Below are 17,917 nucleotides of genomic sequence, written 5' to 3'. Positions count from 1 at the left end.
TCAAAGTAAATAAATATACCAGTGTAAAACTGTTTTTCCATGCTTATTCTTGCGAATGCCTGCTTCCTTCCACTATTATCCAGGACACAAATCATTTCTATTCACTTCACTGGCCATGGTGGGTAGTATTTTACATTCTTCCTACATGATTGCTTATCATTATTTATCATCAACAAAAATCTTTTCACCATAGCTGTTTTTATTTTTTGTAGTCTTCATGTCTTGCCGGTGTTGCAAGATGTCAAAAAAAGATAAAAAGTATTAAAAGAGTGAAAAAGCTGGGGGGACACATCACTCTGAATTGTTTCCCCTTTTTTTAAAAAAACTCTTCTTTTCTCAAGTGCAAACACTGGTTTTATGGGCCTCTCCCCTGGTGTTAGGGTGACCAGACAGCAAATGTGAAAAATCAGGGCAGAGGGTGGGGGGTAATAGGAACCTATATAAGAAAAAGACCCCAAAATTGGGACTGTTCCTATAAAATCAGGACATCTGGTCACCCTACCTGGTGTTGAGAAAAGGCTGCATAGAAGAGAGAAATCAAATAAACGAGGAAAGAGTAAATGTTAAGAGAGCTAAAAGGATTATAGGTGGATAGGGATTGTTAAAATCATGAAATCTTACATGATTGAGAATAAAGTTCTACATCGGGGTGGCCAACCTGTGGCTCCGGAGCCACATGCGGCTCTTCAGAAGTAAATGTGCGGCTCCTTGTATTGGCACCAACTCCGGGGCTGAAGCTACAGGCGCCAACTTTCCAATGTGCTGGGGGGTGCTCACTACTCAACCCCTGGCTCTGCCACAGGCCCTACCCCCACTGCACCCCTTCCCACCCATGCCCCTGAACCTACTGTGCCCTTGCTCCGCCCCGTCCCCTGATCCTCCTGCATGCCACAAAACAGCTGATCAGGAAGTGTGGGGAGGGAGAGGGAGGCGCTGGTCGGCGGGGCTGCTGGTGGATGGGAGCCACTGGGAGCGGGGTGGGGGGAAGCGGATGGGGGGCTGCTGATGTATTACTGTGGCTCTTTGGCAATGTACATAGGTAAATTCTGGCTCTCTCAGGCTCAGGTTGGCCACTCCTGTTCTACATGGTAGCAGTATCGTTATATGGTTACACAGGCTGACATTACCCCATAATTGCTGCCCCATTGCTTACAGTTTCTTGTGTGTGTCTTGTCTCTGGACAGTGCGCTCTTCAGGACAGAAACTGTCTTACTATGGTTTGCACAGCACCTACTAGAAATGGATCTTAGCACTGGAAGGCCACCTCAGTTATCTCAATAGTATCTAATAAATGTGTGTATGTAATATAAGCCACAATTGTATATAATATTAGCCACATTGTTATTAAGTTAGCCTTGATCTTGCACCTAAATTTGTGTGCCTGCAGTTCTTGGAAGCTAGTTTTGAAAGTTTGGCCCATAAACGTAATACAAAGGATTACATCTGTGGAGGGAGAGCTATGCTTTTGCATTACCCATGTCAGAAACATTTACATTTATAAATGCAGTATTTTTGTGCAACTATACAGCGCAGGCAGCACAACAAAACCAGATTTCTCTGTGGAAGTGCCGAGAGAACTTTCATCAGGCATAAAGCCAGCTCCTGCACCAACCGCTCCCTGCATAGGGGGCGGTGCAGCCATCCACTCCCTTATTCCTCAGTTGAGCTAAGACAGAGCTATCAAAATAAACTTTTGTCCCACCCAAGTTGTCCAGTAACGTTTTGTGAAGTGCTCGTATAGCGTGGTGATGAGTGATACTGAAACCTGAACAGAATGAGTCTGGTAAGCCCAACATTAGGCCTAATATTTCTTCCGGTTTAGCCCAGTTTATGTAATTTTGAATGTGGGCAGTCAACTATAAAGCAGTGGCTCTCAAACTAGGGCCGCCGCTTGTTCAGGGAAAGCCGCTGGCGGGCCGGGCCAGTTTATTTACCTGCCATGTCCGCAGGTTCGGCCGATCGCGGCTCCCACTGGCTGCGGTTCACTGCTCCAGGCCAACGGGGGCTGTGGGAAGCAGCGCAGGCCGAGGGACGTGCTGACCGCCCTTCCCGCAGCCCCCATTGGCCTGGAGCAGTGAACCGCGGCCAGTGGGAGCCGCGATCGGCCGAACCTGCGGACGCGGCAGGTAAACAAACCGGCCCGGCCCGCCAGGGGCTCTCCCTGAACAAGCGGCAGCCCTAGTTTGAGAACCACTGCTATAAAGGATTTAGGCCTTGAACCTGTGAAGACTAGCGTATGCTCAATTTTATGCATAAGTCCTATTGAAGTCAATGTGGCTACCCACTTGGCTACATTTTGCAGGGTCAGACCTTATCTACACACACTTGCACCAATTTAAAGGTGTATTTTTAAGCCAATTTAGTTAGATCCATGCACATTTCTTTGTAGACTTGCTTATTTAATTTTGAGTGTATATTTTATCTTAATCCTGTAAACAGATTTAAGATAAATCAATTTATACTTAAACTGAAATAAAATGTTTAAACTAATTTACATGTCTAAAATAGCTTTAGTTAAACTGGTGCACATGTTTTTTCTTCCCATTTTTCTCTTCTGATCTCGTATGTAAAGTGCTTTGAAACTCCTGATGAGAAGTGTTATGGAAAATATAAGTACAGTATTATTTTTAAGCCAGTAGGTTGGACTTAAAGGAGCAGGAATTGAGAAAAAGAGCTGCAGGGGTTTTGGCAGCATCTCTGTGGAGTTTCCTCTCTCTGCATAAGAAACAAAATATCTATGGAATATTTTAAGGGACTTTCCCCAAAATGTACAGACATCCTCATGGTTTCAGAGGAGAAAAAATAATGTTTCATACAAGAGGCGCTGCAGTTAGGGAGATCCTAAGCCTCTGCATGAGGGGCTGAGAAAAGGAGGGTGTTGAACATATTTGGCCCAACATCTCTGGTCTGTGTGATCTTTGCCTCTTGCTGCACATCATGTGCCACATTTACCCTACCAACGAGCTTGTGATACCTGGGTTTATTGAATAATGAACTAACAATTTTACCAAAGCTTGAGTGTTCAAAAATCGTGTGATTTTAAAAAAGAATCTATCTTAGGGTTTTTATTTGTCTTCTAATCTTTGAACAATGTGGGAACATTCAGCTAATGTTTTCAAGCTTTTCTCTGCAACCAAGAGGGCAAGAATCCTCTGTTTTTAAAAGCCAAACAAAAAGCTGGGGTTCTGTAAGTATGTGATTTCAGGAGCTGGGGCTTCAAGGAAACAGCAAATATGAAACCTGGCAACACCAACGTGAGCTTAATAGTAAAACCCATGAAACTGTCTTGGTTGTGGGCACCTTTTAAGGAGGGGTGGTTAGCACCAAGTTTCAATGTGAATAATTATTAAAATTCACTAAATTAATAACAGCACTTTTTGCAAAGGCAGGTCTGGACGGTGACTGGTCTCGGGGTCTGATCCTGCAAAGCCTGGGCCTGTCCCACCTGCTGCTCCCCGCCCGGGGTGAGCTGGCAGTGCGGTAGCTGGTGGGAAGGCTGCCGGCTGGGCCCTAGCGGAGACACCGACAGCGGGGCAGGCTGAGGAGAGGATGGTGGCGGGCGAGGGAGGAGAGGCTGTAGGGGGCCCCCGGCCGGCCCAGGGGGCGGCGCGGCGCCCACCACGGAGCGGCCAGAGCCGGCACCGCAGCAGCGGGCAGGGACCTCCCGCCTCTAGCCGGCGCTGTGGGGCTGCCAGGCCCGGCCTGGGGCTCGCTGCTGCTGCTGCTGCTGCACCGGTCAGGCGCCCGGGCCCCTGCCGCGAGTCCAGCCCGCGCCTCCCCGGAGCCCGGCCATGCTGGCGGCGCGGCTGCTGCGGGCGGCCCCGAGCGGGCTCGCCTCCCTCCACGGCTCCGCCCGCCGCCTGCGCGGGGCCCGGGTGGCCGTGGTGAGTACAGCCCGGCCCGGGGGCTCAGGCAGGGCTCAGCGCCGGCTGCAAACAGGCGGCCCTGGGCTGCAAGCGGGGGGCGGGCTGGGGACCGCAGCCCATGCTGGGGGGAGGCGTTTTCCACGTGGGGAAGCTCCAGGGAGCTGTGCAGACCCGCCCGGGCGGGTTACAACTCCGAGGTGAAACTCTCTCACTGCCTGCGTCTGTACCCGTGTCCTCTGCTTGGCCTGGGCTGTGGCGGGCTTAGGTGCCTCCTTTGATCTTGCTCAGCAGCTGGTGACCCAGCTGGAATCTTTGAGATTAGCAGAGATTATTTGCTGTTTAAGGCAATGGAAGGGACATTACTAGTTGAAGGAGAGTTGCCACCCACCAAGCACAGTCCTGGAGCTGAAGTGTTCTGCCTCTCCCCTGTTGGGATACCCACTCCAGATACTGCTGTATTAACACGGGGCGTAATGCTTAAGAATGTAATAATGGCCATACTGGGGCAGACCAATGGTCCATCTAGCCCAGCAACCTGTCTTCTAGCCTGGGCCAATGCCAGGTGCTTCAGAGGGAAGCACCTTCAGAGGGAACCACTGGGCAATTTTAAGTGCTCCATCCCATTATCCAGTCCCAGCTTCTGGTAGTTGGAAGTTTAGGGGCCTCAAGAGCATGGGGTTGTGTCCCTGACCATCTTGGCTAGTAGCCATTGATGGACCTATCCTCCACGAATAGATCTAATTCTTTTTTTAATTCAGTTACACTTTTATCCTTCACAGCATCCTGGGCAATGTTTGTTGTGTTAAAGAGCTTCCTTGTGTTTGTTTTTAAACCTGCTTCCTATAAATTTAATTGGGTCCCTAGTTCTTGTGTTATGGGAAGGAGTAAGTAATACTTTTCTATTCACTTTTTCCACACCATTAATTTTATAGGCCTCTATCATATCCCTTCATCTCTTTTATAAGATGAACAGTTCCACTCTTTTTAATCTCTCCTCATATGGAAGATGTTGCATACCCCTAGTCATCTTTGTTGCCCTTCTCTGCACCTTCTCCAATTCTAATACATCTTTTTTGAGATTGTGTTACCATAATTGCATGCAATATTCACGGTGTGAGCCTACCATGGATTTATTTAGTGGCTATATGATATTTTCTGTTTTTATCTACCCCTTTCCTAGTGATATCTAGCATTGTTAGCGTATTTAACTGCCGCTGCACATTGAGTGAAAATTTTCAGAGAACTAGCTATGATGAGTCTAAGATCTCTTTCTTGAGTGGTAACAGCTAATTTAGATCCCATTGTTCTGTACGTATAGTTGTGATTATTTTCCCCAGTATGTGTTACTTTGCACTTTTCAACACTGAATTTCATCTGCCATTTTGTTGCTTGGTCGCCCAGTTTTGCCAGATCCCTTTGTAATCTTTTTAGTCAGCTTTGAATTTACCCAAGAATCTTGGGCCAAGATAGTTCATTTTGTATCATCGCCGCATTTTGCCACTGCACTGTTCACTGCCCTTTTCTTAGATCATTTATGAATATATCAAATTGCACTGGTTACAGTACAGATTCTGGGGGTCCCTTCTAGTTCCCTCTCCATTGTGAAAACCAACCATTTATTTCTGCGCTTTGTTTTCTATCTTTTAGCCATGAGATGGCCTTCCCTCTTATCCCATGACTGCTTAGTTTGCTTAAGGGCCGTTGGTGATGACCTTGTCAAGGCTTTCTGAAAGTTTACTCACCATATTGATTGGATCTCCTTTGTCCATATGCTTGTTGACACCCTCAAAGAATTCTACGATATTTGTAAAAAGAAGTCATGCATCACCAAAGACACTTCCCCAACATATTGTGTTTATCCATGTATCTGATAATTCTGTTCTTTATTGTAGTTTCAAGCAATTTGCCTGGTACTGAAGTTAGGTTTATCAGCCTCTAATTGCCAGGATTACCTCTGGAGCCTCCAGTCATCTTTTACAGATTGAAGCTATGGATTACATACCACAGTTAGTAGTTCTGCAATTTCATATCTGAGTTTCTACAGAACTCTTGGTTGACTACTATCTGCTCCCAGTGACTTATTACTGTTTAATTAATCAATTTGTTCCAAAATCTCCTGTATTGACATCTCAGTTTGGGCAACTTTCTGAGATTTATCACCTGAAAAGAATGGATGGGTTTGGAGATCTCCCTCACATCATCTGCAGTGAAGACAGATGCAGATAATTCATTTAGCTTCTCTGCAACAGCCTTGTGTTCCTAGAGTGCTCCTTAAGAACCTCGATTGTCCAGTGGCCCCACTGACGTTTGTCAGGCTTCCTGTGTCTGATGTACAGAAAAAAAAATTGGCTGTTTGTTTTTGTGTCTTTAGCTGGTTCTTCTTCAAATGCTTTCCTGGCCTGCCTAATTATACTTTTGCACTTGACTTGACAGAGTTTAGAGACAAGCAGAAGAGAGTCTCCTGACAGAGGATGTGTGGGTTGTTAAACTGATATCAACAGTTAGTTAATATATATATGTCACTTTACAGTACTCACTGCCTGAGCTGAAACTTTATTTTATTTAATCTGGTCCATGACATAGTTTGACTTTTTGTACACACACTTCAGACCAAACTGTACATTGGGTTCACTCCTGCAGCCTAATTTGCATAGGGCCTAAGGAAAGATAAATTAGTGGAGGTGGTACAGACTCCAGTGAAGTGAATAACGTCAAAAGCTATTTGGTACTTAATAGTTGCAAGGAATCCATGATAAATAAGGTTAAAATTGGAGAACATCTAGGAGCTAGCTACCTAGATATTAACAGGGTTGAAATGATGTCTGTAGCAGAAATAATAATCAGAAAAGCAGAGTACGAAGGAACTGGGAATTAAAATAGGCTGGAATTCAGTCCCAAATGGGAAAATCAACAGTGGTAAGTATTTAAGGTACAGTTGAGAAAGCTATGGGCAAAATGCATTCCAATAATACCTTAAATGCTAAGCGAGCAACCAAAAGCAGTGTGCTGGTGTGGGGAAATACAGAACCGCATAAAAAGGAACCAGAGGGCATTAAAATTACAAAAGAAACTGGGAAAGAGGAAACTGGACAGGTTGTAAAAATAAAATCTAAAGAGGTAAATTGTACAGAGCATCTTAAATAACAAGAAGTTTTAAATATATATAAAATATGCATGCAATGGGTAACTGATAAAGCACCCACTAAGCTGCTTAAAAATGAGGGGAGAGCTTGGGTTAAGAAAGTAGAGTTGTTAAAGGGACACTGCCAATTGGAAACCTAGTCACTGTTTAAAGCATGAATTTAAAATAGTTTCAGGAACTACAAATGCCCTTAGAATTTTTTGTGACTTTACAGTCACAATTTCCCTATTTTTAAAATTTTTCTTTTTTTTTTTTTTGTTGCTGTCTAAAAGACCCACACAAACAGGGGAAACTGACTGTATACCCAGTGTGTCAAATGCACAAAGTAAGCAAACTGCAGAAATTGGGGAACATTATTTTCAATAATCTCCTTAAGTTCCACTGTTCTTCAGTAATAGCCAGGCTAGATTCAGACATGGGAGGACACACTTAGCTAACAGTTTGGGGTTATTTGAAAGCACTATTCCCATGGCTAATAAGGGAAATTCAGTTGAGCTATTTAGTGTACTTAGATTTTAAAAAACAACTTAGCCATTAATCTCTGATGTGGATCCTAAGAATAAGAGTCATGTAACAGGTAAAGTAGTGTGTCATAAATTCTGACTTTTGAGGTGTGCCTTTTAACTCCCTTCTGTTTTAATGAAAAGTTTACGTATGCATCAAGGTCTGAATATAGTCCATTATATGTAAAATCACCCTCCTTACATATCTTAGGAGCATGAAAGCTCATAATATTATTTTTAGCCATTTTTGTGACTACCATCACATTTTAAAACAATGTGTCAGTTTTTCAAGTCTGAGAAAAATGCAAAATACTTTTTGCTTTTCAACTCAGTAGTAACTGCTGAGCCATTTGCCTGAATCAGAACAAGCTACTATAAATAGGACATCCCAGTTCTTGTGTAACCCATCAGTACTGAGGCCACTATCTGTTTTGTTTGATAAGGGTGCAGCTGCAATTGTTTATCCCCAAATGCTTGTGCAAGACCCCTAAAATACATATTTTGTCTGAAATATTGTGTTGATTTTCTCTTTGCAGGTCTTGTCTGGATGTGGTGTGTATGATGGTACGGAAATCCATGAGGCCTCAGCGTAAGCAGCTTTGCCTTATTACAGAGTCCAGAAATGTATTCTTCACATGATTAGAGGTTTTTTATTCTAATTAATTAATTTCTAGTTTCCCAGGGCTGTCGGTACTCCCCTGGAAGAGCCTTGATGGTGTGTGGTTTTTTCCCAGAGTTCGTTCTTTCCATACCCCATGAAAATCTACCACTTTGTCTCAGCTTTATGGTTCTCCTTAAGTTCTCATATTGCATGCTTCCCGATGAGGAGGAGTGGGCAGACTCCATCATCACCACACGCTAAGCCAGAGCAATGAGCTATTGATAGACAACCCTCTCCCAAGAGCAAGCTGCTGCTCTAGCATTTCCAGCTCAGGAAGTATGATCACAGACTTCACTTATTTCCTAATCACCTTTCTGGGCCAAGTTCCAGTGCCAGGATTGTTAATGTTCAGATTGAGTTTGACCTATCACACTGTACACCAGATAATGGGACATTGATCTTAATGTACTTTCGTGAGACTTTTGGACTCTTCTTACAGTTCTGAAGGAAGATTGTACTGGTTTCTCTAACAAGAGTAAATAACACAGCAATCAAAAGCAGCAAAGAATCCTGTGACACCTTATAGACTAACAGACGTTTTGGAGCATGAGCTTTCGTGGGTGAATACCCATTTCTTGCATCCGACAAAGTGGGTATTCACCCACGAAAGCTCATGCTGCAAACCATCTGTTAGTCTATAAGGTGCCACAGGACTCTTTGCTGCTTTTACAGATCCAGACTAACACGGCTACCCCTCTGATACTTGACAGCAATCAAAGGGGTTTAAGTAACATCGGCAGCTCATCTAGTCTTCTACTTCACTTCCCCTCTTGACAGACTACAATAAATGCCCATAGAGTGGTGCTGAAGCTTTTCCTGTCATGCCCCTCCCCTTACCAGTAATGGAATCTGTCTGTGCCTCTCTCCCCCCTTCCCCCCGCTGCCCCCCCCCCATTACTGCACAGTTGGCTCAGCAGAGGAACACGTGTGCTGAAGGCGGAGCTGGGGGCAGAACTGGGAATGGAGGAGGAGCTGTGGCTAGAGCCGGAGCTGGGCTAGATGGTGCTCCCTCCCACTCCCCGTGGGCATTGGCCCAGGCCCTGCTGCATGCACCCCCCTGAAGGTTCCTCTGCTCCCCCTTAGGGGGGCGCACCCCACTGTTTGGGGACCACTATCCTATACATTCTCTAAAAACTGACACTTCGCGGTCATTTTGTATGCTACTTTGTCAGTACTGTTTTCCAAAACACGTAATCTATTTCTGGTAGGACTCAGAGCCAGATAAAAACCTGCTCTAATTGGCTCCCTAAGACTCCCTCTCTTCTAAGGCTTTCATCATATTTTTACCTATTTTATAGCATTTTGGTTCACCTGAGTCGTGGGGGAGCTGAAGTTCAGATGTATGCCCCAGATATTCCTCAGATGCATGTTATTGACCACAGCAAAGGGCAACCAGCTGAGGCTGAATCAAGGTAAGAGCTACAGTTACTTTGCAGAAGATGACTCCTGCTTCTTGAGCTTGTGCCACAGGGATGTGCTGCAGAAGTTATGCCCTATGCTAAATATTTACTAGTAGCAATTTTCCCGAAGTGTTTAATGTTATGCCAACTAATATTTCATATGTGAGAAAAACTTAGATTCTTTGTCTTGTGGCTGACAGCTAAAACCTTATCCCACTCCTTGCTCATGGGTACTGTATATTCCAGTTCTATTTCAGAAGCAGCTGTAGCTGTAGTTATTCAGGGTCATTATTTTCGACTCTTCAAAAATAACACCCTTTTCTTACATAGTTTCACCACACTTGTGCATGCACTGGCTTCCTTACTCTTATTGCTTTATTTCTTGTTCTTCAAGAAACGTTTTAGTGGAATCAGCAAGGATTGCTCGTGGTAAAATCACAGACCTGTCTAAACTTAGTACAAAGGACCATGATGCTGTGATATTCCCTGGTGGATTCGGAGCTGCTAAAAACCTGTGAGTGCCAAGCGATACAAAAATCCTTTATGCATAATTCAGGCAGTAATAATAAGAAACAGTTAGTGACCTTTTTACAAAATATGTTAGTTTATATAGTTTACCCCAATGGTTCTCAACCAGGGGTATGTGGAGGTCTTCCAGGGGTACATCAACTAATCTAGAAATTTGCCTAGTTTTACAACAAGCTACATAAAAAGCACTAGCGAAGTCTGTACATACTAAAATTTCATAGAGACAATGACTTATTTATACTGCACTATATACTATACACTGAAATGAAAGTACAATATTTATATTCCAGTTGATTTATGTTATAATTAGTGCTGTCGATTAATCGCAGATAACTCACGCGATTAATTCAAAAAAATTAATCGCAAAAAAAAATTAATCGTGATTAATCGCAGTTTTAATCACACTGTTAAATAGAATACCAAGTGAAATTTATTAAATATTTTGGATGTTTATCTACATTTTCATATATATTGTATTCTGTGTTGTCATTGAAATCAAAGTGTTATTTTTATTACAGATATTTGCACTGTGAAAATGATAAACAAATGAAATACTATTTTTCAATTCATCTCGTACAAGTACTGTAGTGCTATCTCTTTGTTGTGAAAGTGCAATTTACAAATTTAGATGTTCCTTTGTTACATACCTGCACTCAAAAACAAAACAATGTAAAACTTCAGAGCCTACAAGTACACTCAGTCCTCGTACTTGTTCAGCCAAATGCTAAGACAAACAAGTTTCTTTACGTTTACAGGAGATAATACTGCCCTCTCCTTATTTACAGTGTCACCAGAAATTGAGAACAGGCATTTGCATGGCACTTTTGTAGCTGCCATTGCAAGGTATTTACGTGACAAATATGCTAAACAGTCTTGTATCCCTTCATGCTTTGGCCACCTTTCCAGAGGACATGCTTCCATGGTAATGAAGCTTGTTAAAAAAAAAATAATGCGTTAATTAAATTTGTAACTGAACTCCTTGGGGGAGAATTATATCTCCCCTGCTCTGTTTTACCCACATTCTGCCATATATTTCATGTTATAGCGGTCTCAGATCATGACCCAGCACATTGTTCACGTTAAGAACACTTTCAATGCAGATTTTACAGAACACAAAGAAGATACCAATGTGAGATTTCTAAAGATAACTATAGCACTTGACCCAAGATTTAAGAATCTGAAGTGCCTTCCAAGATCTGAGAGGGACGAGGTGTGGAGCATGCTTTTAGAAGTCTTAAAAGAGAAACACTCCGATGCGGAAACTACAGAACCCAAACCACCAAAAAAGAAAATCAACCTTCTGCTGGTGGCATCTGACTCAGATAATGAAAATGAACATGCATTGGTCCTCACTGCTTTGGATTGTTATCGAGCAGAAATCATCATCAGCATGGACGCATGTCCTCTGGAATGGTGGTTGAAGCACAAAGGGATATATGAATCTTTAGCACATCTGGCATGTAAATATCTTGTGACGCCAGCTACAACAGTGCCATGCGAACACCTGTCCTCACTTTCAGGTGACATTGTAAACAAGAAGCCAGCAGCATTATCTCCTGCAAATTTAAACAAATTTATTTGTCTGAACGATTGGCTGAAGAAGAAGTAGGATTGAGTGGACTTGCAGGGTCTAAAATTTTACATTGTTTTATTTTTAATGCAGGGGCTTTTGTACATACTTCTACATTTGTAAATTCAACTTTCATGATAAAGAGATTGCACTACAGTACTCGTATTATGTGACTTGTTAATATTTTATTTTTACAGTGCAAATATTTGTAATTAAAAATACTCAAAGTGAGCACTGTACACTTTGTACTCTGTGTTGTAATTGAAATCAATATATTTGAAAAATGTAGAAAACATCCAAAAATCTTTAAATAAATGGTATTCTATTGTTAACAGTGTGATTAATCCCAATTAATTTTTAATCACTTGACAGCCCTATTTATAAAAATGAGAAAGTAAGCAATTTTTTAGTAGTAGTGTGCTGTGACATTTTTGTATTTTTATGACTGATTTTGTAAGCAAGTAGTTTTTAAGTGAGGAGAAACTTGAGGGTACACAAGACAAATAGGACTCCTGAAAGAGGTACAGTAGTTGGGAAAGGTTGAGAGCCATTGGAGCTAAGGAAGACTTCTTTCAAATTGTTTGGGGATTCCCATAGGATAACATTTTCAGTGCTGCACATGGATGGGTAGGCGGGGGTTTCCCTACGTGATTCTTATTATTGTTAGAGTGGCATTTTGTAATCCGCAAATTCCACACTGAAAAATTTCCCACCAAAACTAGACAGCAGTTCTAGTGCTTACACACCACATTTAAAAAAAAAAAACCCCTTTCCTTTCTCTGTGGTGGTGGTTTTTGGGGCATGATGGAGGGATGTGAAGATTATAAAACTTTTAATTTTAGATCATCTCCAGTATCTTTCTCTTTCTGCCTGAGTCTATACAGAAAGTGTTGGGATAATATTAAACTAATCACTAAATAATTTCCCTTCAAAAAGTTCATGGATTAGCCTAGTGAAACCCCATGTGTCTTGTCACCAATTAGTCGTCTTGTCCTCTGATTCTTTTGAGAAATTTGAGTGTATTTTTTTTAACCATCTGTCTTGGATGGTTTAGTCGCAACAAATCCTGCATCTTGGCAGAGGGTTAGACTAGATGACCCTTGTGGTCCCTTCTAACCCTGTGGTTCTGTGATTCTATGAAATGGCTTCTTCTAGGATGTTCCTTGATGTGTCATCATAAGAAATTATTTTTTCTGTTCTGGTAATGATCTGAAAATCTGGTAGCATTGCTGTACTGTTTCTGCAAAATGTTAGAAGGCTGATTTGGTAACACTTAGGACTTAGTTAAAACTAAGATTTGTGGTTTATGATTTGTTACTTGACGCAGTGAAGAGTTCATGTCCACTTTCCATTTTTGACGTCCATTGAGAGCTGCTCTGAGTGTGTACATATAAAGTCATAGCATTATATTGAGGTGTTAATGAAAGCCTTTTGTTGTGGCAGTTCCACCTTTGCTGTGGATGGGAAGGATTGCAAAGTGAATGGAGAGGTTGAACGTGTCCTGAAGGAGTTCCACAAAGCTGGAAAACCCATTGGGTATGTACATTCTAGGTGCATTAAAAGTACTGTTGTGTAGTTGATAATTTATATGAAAGCAGAGATAAAGCAAATTCTAGATAAGTTGGAGGATGTTAGTCTTTGAGCTAGAAAAAATGTATTCAGCCTTGCATTTATTACTGGTTAATTTAAAAAAAAAAAACTTCTTTCAAGATGGTAAGAAGAAAGAGAAGTCCAGCTAAGAAAATGTTTACCTTGCTTGCCAGGAAAAGCCTGATGATGTTTGAAAGAAATTACCTTTTCATGTTTGACATTATGATCTTTAAATACATGTGCATTTGAATCTTCATAATTATAATCAATCCTTTTAAGTAGTAATCTCATTGGAGTAACCCTTTCTATTTTTCTTGTAGCCTGTGCTGCATTTCACCAGTGTTGGCTGCAAAAGTACTCTCTGGTGCTGAAGTTACTGTGGGACATGAAGAAGAGGAAGGTGGGAAATGGCCTTATGCCGGAACTGCAGGAGCCATTAAAGCACTGGGAGGAAAACACTGTGTAAAAGAAGTAACTATATCCTTTCCAATTAATAATCAGTGACCACGTGTTGGGGGACACTGCTATTCTTAATGTATAAGTCAGCACAGTTGCAAAAATATATAGAGTCGATGCTTAACTGTTGATAGTCTGGTAGCACTGTATTATAGTATGATACATGTGGACTAGGCAACATTATTCCCATTGATTTATCAAGTTAATAGTCTGTCTGAATCCTTACACATGGTGCTCAGTTGTTGCCTGAAAATTCCTCTGGCACAACCAGTACCACAGTTAAGTCAGAAGTGCTATACATAATGGCCTACAAGTACAATCTATCCATGGAAAAGGACCCCATAACTAGTCAGTTTTGTATGAAATTCATTTCTTCCTTTTTCCAAAAGTCTAAAGCAGTGACCAAGACATCTTTACCCTGAAGCATTAACTTCTAAGCAAGGAGTTTCCTATCTTTTCATGTAATCTTTAATGCTCTTTTCCCCATTGATGCAATACTGGTATTTCTGACAAAATAAGTAGAACATCTCCATTCCAAGGCTACAACGATGACCACTTTTACATTACTTGGGGGCTGGGGAAGATATTTTTTGAAGATTCAGGTGGTGGTGTTTCATTCTACAGATAGCATCTGCAAGTACTAGGTTGGCTGTGGTTTCCTTAACTCTCTTCCACGAAGCTCATGTAGATGTGAACAACAAGATGGTTACTACCCCAGCATTTATGTGTGAAACGGAATTACATCACATCTTTGATGGTATTGGGGCCATGGTAAAGGGTGTGCTGAAATTAACAGGCAAATGAAGTGGCTATCTGTAGTAATAATAATAGTAAGTTTTAGGAAGTTAAGCGTACAGTACATATCATGCATCAATGGAAACGTATTTCCCCTGCTGCCCCATTAGCACTTTTATAAACCTAGACATAAAGTTGACAGTCTGATTCCCAGCTCTGTTCAGATATTGCAAAAATGTTTGCTATATAAATGCATTGATTTCCAAGCACATCCTCACAAAAGGGTCTGCTGACTGGCTCTTTGAGTAAAGGTAATGCATCCTGTAACCTTAATTCTTTGGACTTGGACAATTGGTGAGGGTTGTGTAAGAATATTCTGAGACCAGCCAACATACTATTCCAACAGAAAAAAACCTCCATTCCTTTGAAAAATACTAGGGACGCACATAAAAACTGAATGACATGAATACTGTGGAGTCAGAATATTTGGAGCAGCAGCCTGGTGCAGTGGACTGAGCATAGGGCTGGATTGCTTTGTAGATTTCACAGTTCTGTTTCAGAGGCTTTATGGTGTGGTTGAAATGCACCAGTTTAAATTGCTGTTGCAAGGAGTAGATACAGCTGCTATAGGATTGACTGCCATTCAGAGGTGGGGAGTGAAGTTACTGCTGGCTGCTGTTCTTTCTGAGGAAAGCTATGTTAAAATGCATCCCTGGCTAGTTTAGCTGCCTTCCATTTAAACAGCTATTGTATTTAGTTCTCTGGGTGTGTCAGTCTGAACTTTGGCACTGAGAGAGTGCTGGGATTTGGGGACAGAGAAATTTAAGAGGACTGAACCATAGAGACACACTTACCCGTGTGTTTCAAGCAAGGCTGCAATAGTTTGCTGCGTATGCAGTCATTTCTTATGTCCATGAGGTAAAAGTCAGGGTCAGCTTTGATGTAGCCTCATGGTTAACTCAACATTAATTAAAACATTGTGTTGCACGGCCCTCCTTTCCATATTCTTTTCATGGCTTTTTTCTGTTTTAAAAGGTGTGCTTTTTCCAAATATGAATAAATCTGTGTGTCAACAGCAGGACACATCTTATTGTAAATGCCCTAGGATTTTGAAGACTCTGTCCTAATTTAACTGCACAATAGGCCTTTTATATCTAAAAGAGGGCTTGAAACAAGGAAAAGTATCAGCGACAGTGCCTTGTACATTTTAAAGATATCTTCCACGTGAACGTAGTTACTTGCCTAGCAATGGGCAGCAGGCTGACTCTAGTGCTATTACCACCTTCCCCTTTCCAGACTAACAGCACTCCTTCCATAGAAATACAATCAAATGTAAGAAGAATGAGGTATAAATTAATTAAATGTTGTCCAGTTATTTTCTTTTCCATTTTCCCTGCATATCTCTTTTAATCATAGAATATTTGCATTTGAAGGAGCCTTTAGTGATTCATAGAGTCCATCCAACAACCTTCAGCATTTCCATCTCTTTCCTAATTTTTGTCTATTCGCTTATTTTTATTTCTCTTCCTGCCTCATTAACTTTTTTCTTTATAGGCCAGCATAGCATTCTGTTCCTTGTATCCTCTTTCAGCTCCAAGTTGTCTATCTTTCTATTCACAGAAAAATAATGGCGATGTAACAGAACTTTGTGCTCCATGGGCACCAGCTTTTCACATACAAGTACCATGTTCCAAATACATTTGCCCTGTTTTCTTTAATCAACAGGAATTTTAAGACATGTACACAAAGTTGTTTTTCAAGAGTCCCAATTCTTTTGTTCCTATTATGACGATGATCTTAAAAGGTTACAACATGGATTTTGAGGATGTTTTTGCCAGCACATAGTCTGCTAATTTGTTTACTCTGTGATGTAATGATATGAATATACATTGTTCTGCTTATTGGTGCTTTTCTTATCCAGACTTCAGGCCTGCTGTCCCTGTTAAGAAAACTAAACTAGTTTTGATGTGGCTACAGAATTTTTGTGTGTGTGGTTTTAATACTACAGTAAAACAATGTACATAAAGTTAACAAAAATGTCATGTATGAGATGTTCCAGGGAATATATATATCATAGTGGGTGTTTGAGTTAAAGGTGGGTCTTGTAAATTTAAACTATTGAGCTTCATTTAGATTCTGATGTGGTCCGATTGTGTGGTATCGCATTGTGGTATAAATACTATCTATGCCCTTGACTGGAAAGCGGTGGGGATTTAAGAAGATGCTTTTCCTTTGTAAAAAGAGTTTTTCAAACAGAACCATCTATGTTCTTAACCTTGTTTAATCAATGCTCATGTGAAAAGATTTTTTCTCTATTAGAGCATTTTTTTAAAAAATACAAAACATTTTTGTTTAGTACAAGTCCAGCATGAGCTGAGGTTTTGAAATTGCACCACAAGCATCTGCACTATTTACATTGATCACCTTAATAGTTAAAACTGTGAGCTTCAATGGTATCCTCTCTTGTAGAGATTCTCAGGAAGCTAAAAACAAGAGCTACATACAAATTATATTAAGTGTGTTTGGGTGGAGGTTAGTAAACTTCATGTTGCTCATGATTTGTTACAATGCTGAGTTTGTGTGTGCAGAAATTGTCAGCTATCAAAGGAGCAAGAATAGAAGCGTAAGACATTGTTTTCATGTAGCTGACTACAAATAAAGGCTGCTTCCATATTTTTCTCTTGTAAATTTATTTATGAATCAGCTTCTCTTTTTCAGATATGGGGTTATCTTAGTGGGGAGCAGGCAGGGTTTGAACCTTAGTGAGGGTATGAAATGTTCTAACTATCTTTAAATGTTGAGTCAGTGGGAAAGCTCTAGAAGAAGGGGCTGTATAAAAGGAATTTTTTAAGCACCGTTCTTAAATGTGTGCCTGCCTTACATGTGCAGGAATTAGAAAAGAGTCGTGTATAAACAGCACTGCAAAACGTACAGTACTTTGCCTGTCGATGGTAGTGAACTCCTAGGATTAGTGAGAACTCCTACAGTCTGTGATAGCTGTTGTTCTATCTTCTACAGGGCTGTGTTGTGTACCTCTTCTAGGCACTACATCTCCCAGGGTCTGGGTGGAGGTTTCTCTTTAGCTTCTCATCTTACCACAGTAAGGCTGTTGCATGTTAAGATTTTTCATACCTGCAATTCCAGTGAGTGCAGCTCCATTAGAGGTAGCTGTAGTGCAGATTCAGGAATCTTCCCTTTCTCTTGGAATAAAGCTTCCCTTTCTCTGGGCTAGACAGAGGTGATCTTTTTGAGAAAGGGAGACATTTTGAAGAAATAGCTAGCCCTATATCACCACCAGTCATTGCAGAATTAGGCCACAGATCAAGACAATGCACAGCTCTTCAATCCTGGTTAATTCACTGAAAGTAGCTACCCAAATAAGAGTGACTTCCAGAAATACTTTCTTTCAACCGTGCCCTCTTTGGACATTTCCAATCCTGGTCATGGTGATTTATGGCTTTGTGAC

General features: G+C 41.3%; 1 protein-coding gene across 3 annotated transcripts; it reads left to right on the top strand.

The window, feature by feature from the left end:
• Positions 1–3,442: 3,442 nt before the first annotated feature.
• GATD3A (glutamine amidotransferase like class 1 domain containing 3A) lies at positions 3,443–17,127 on the top strand. Of its 3 annotated transcripts, XM_039503857.1 has the most exons (8): positions 3,721–3,884; positions 8,048–8,100; positions 9,471–9,584; positions 9,967–10,086; positions 13,114–13,206; positions 13,581–13,737; positions 14,392–14,546; positions 16,072–17,127. In XM_039503857.1, the coding sequence occupies exons 1-7, from the start codon at positions 3,792–3,794 to the stop codon at positions 14,518–14,520; spliced, it is 759 nt and encodes a 252-aa protein (XP_039359791.1). In that variant the 5' UTR covers positions 3,721–3,791; the 3' UTR covers positions 14,521–14,546; positions 16,072–17,127. The 3 variants fall into 3 exon arrangements, with proteins under 3 accessions (XP_039359807.1, XP_039359791.1, XP_039359799.1); XM_039503873.1 differs by lacking the exon at positions 3,721–3,884 and adding an exon at positions 3,443–3,464 and having other exon boundaries at positions 14,392–17,127; XM_039503865.1 differs by lacking the exon at positions 3,721–3,884 and adding an exon at positions 5,759–5,872 and having other exon boundaries at positions 14,392–17,127.
• The last annotated feature ends 790 nt before the right edge of the window (positions 17,128–17,917 follow it).

The sequence above is a fragment of the Mauremys reevesii genome, linkage group 1 (genome assembly GCF_016161935.1).
Source record: "Mauremys reevesii isolate NIE-2019 linkage group 1, ASM1616193v1, whole genome shotgun sequence".
Lineage (NCBI taxonomy): Eukaryota > Metazoa > Chordata > Testudines > Geoemydidae > Mauremys > Mauremys reevesii.
The sequence above is the reverse complement of the archived record's forward strand: the minus strand, read 5'-3'. Positions and strand labels throughout refer to the sequence as shown.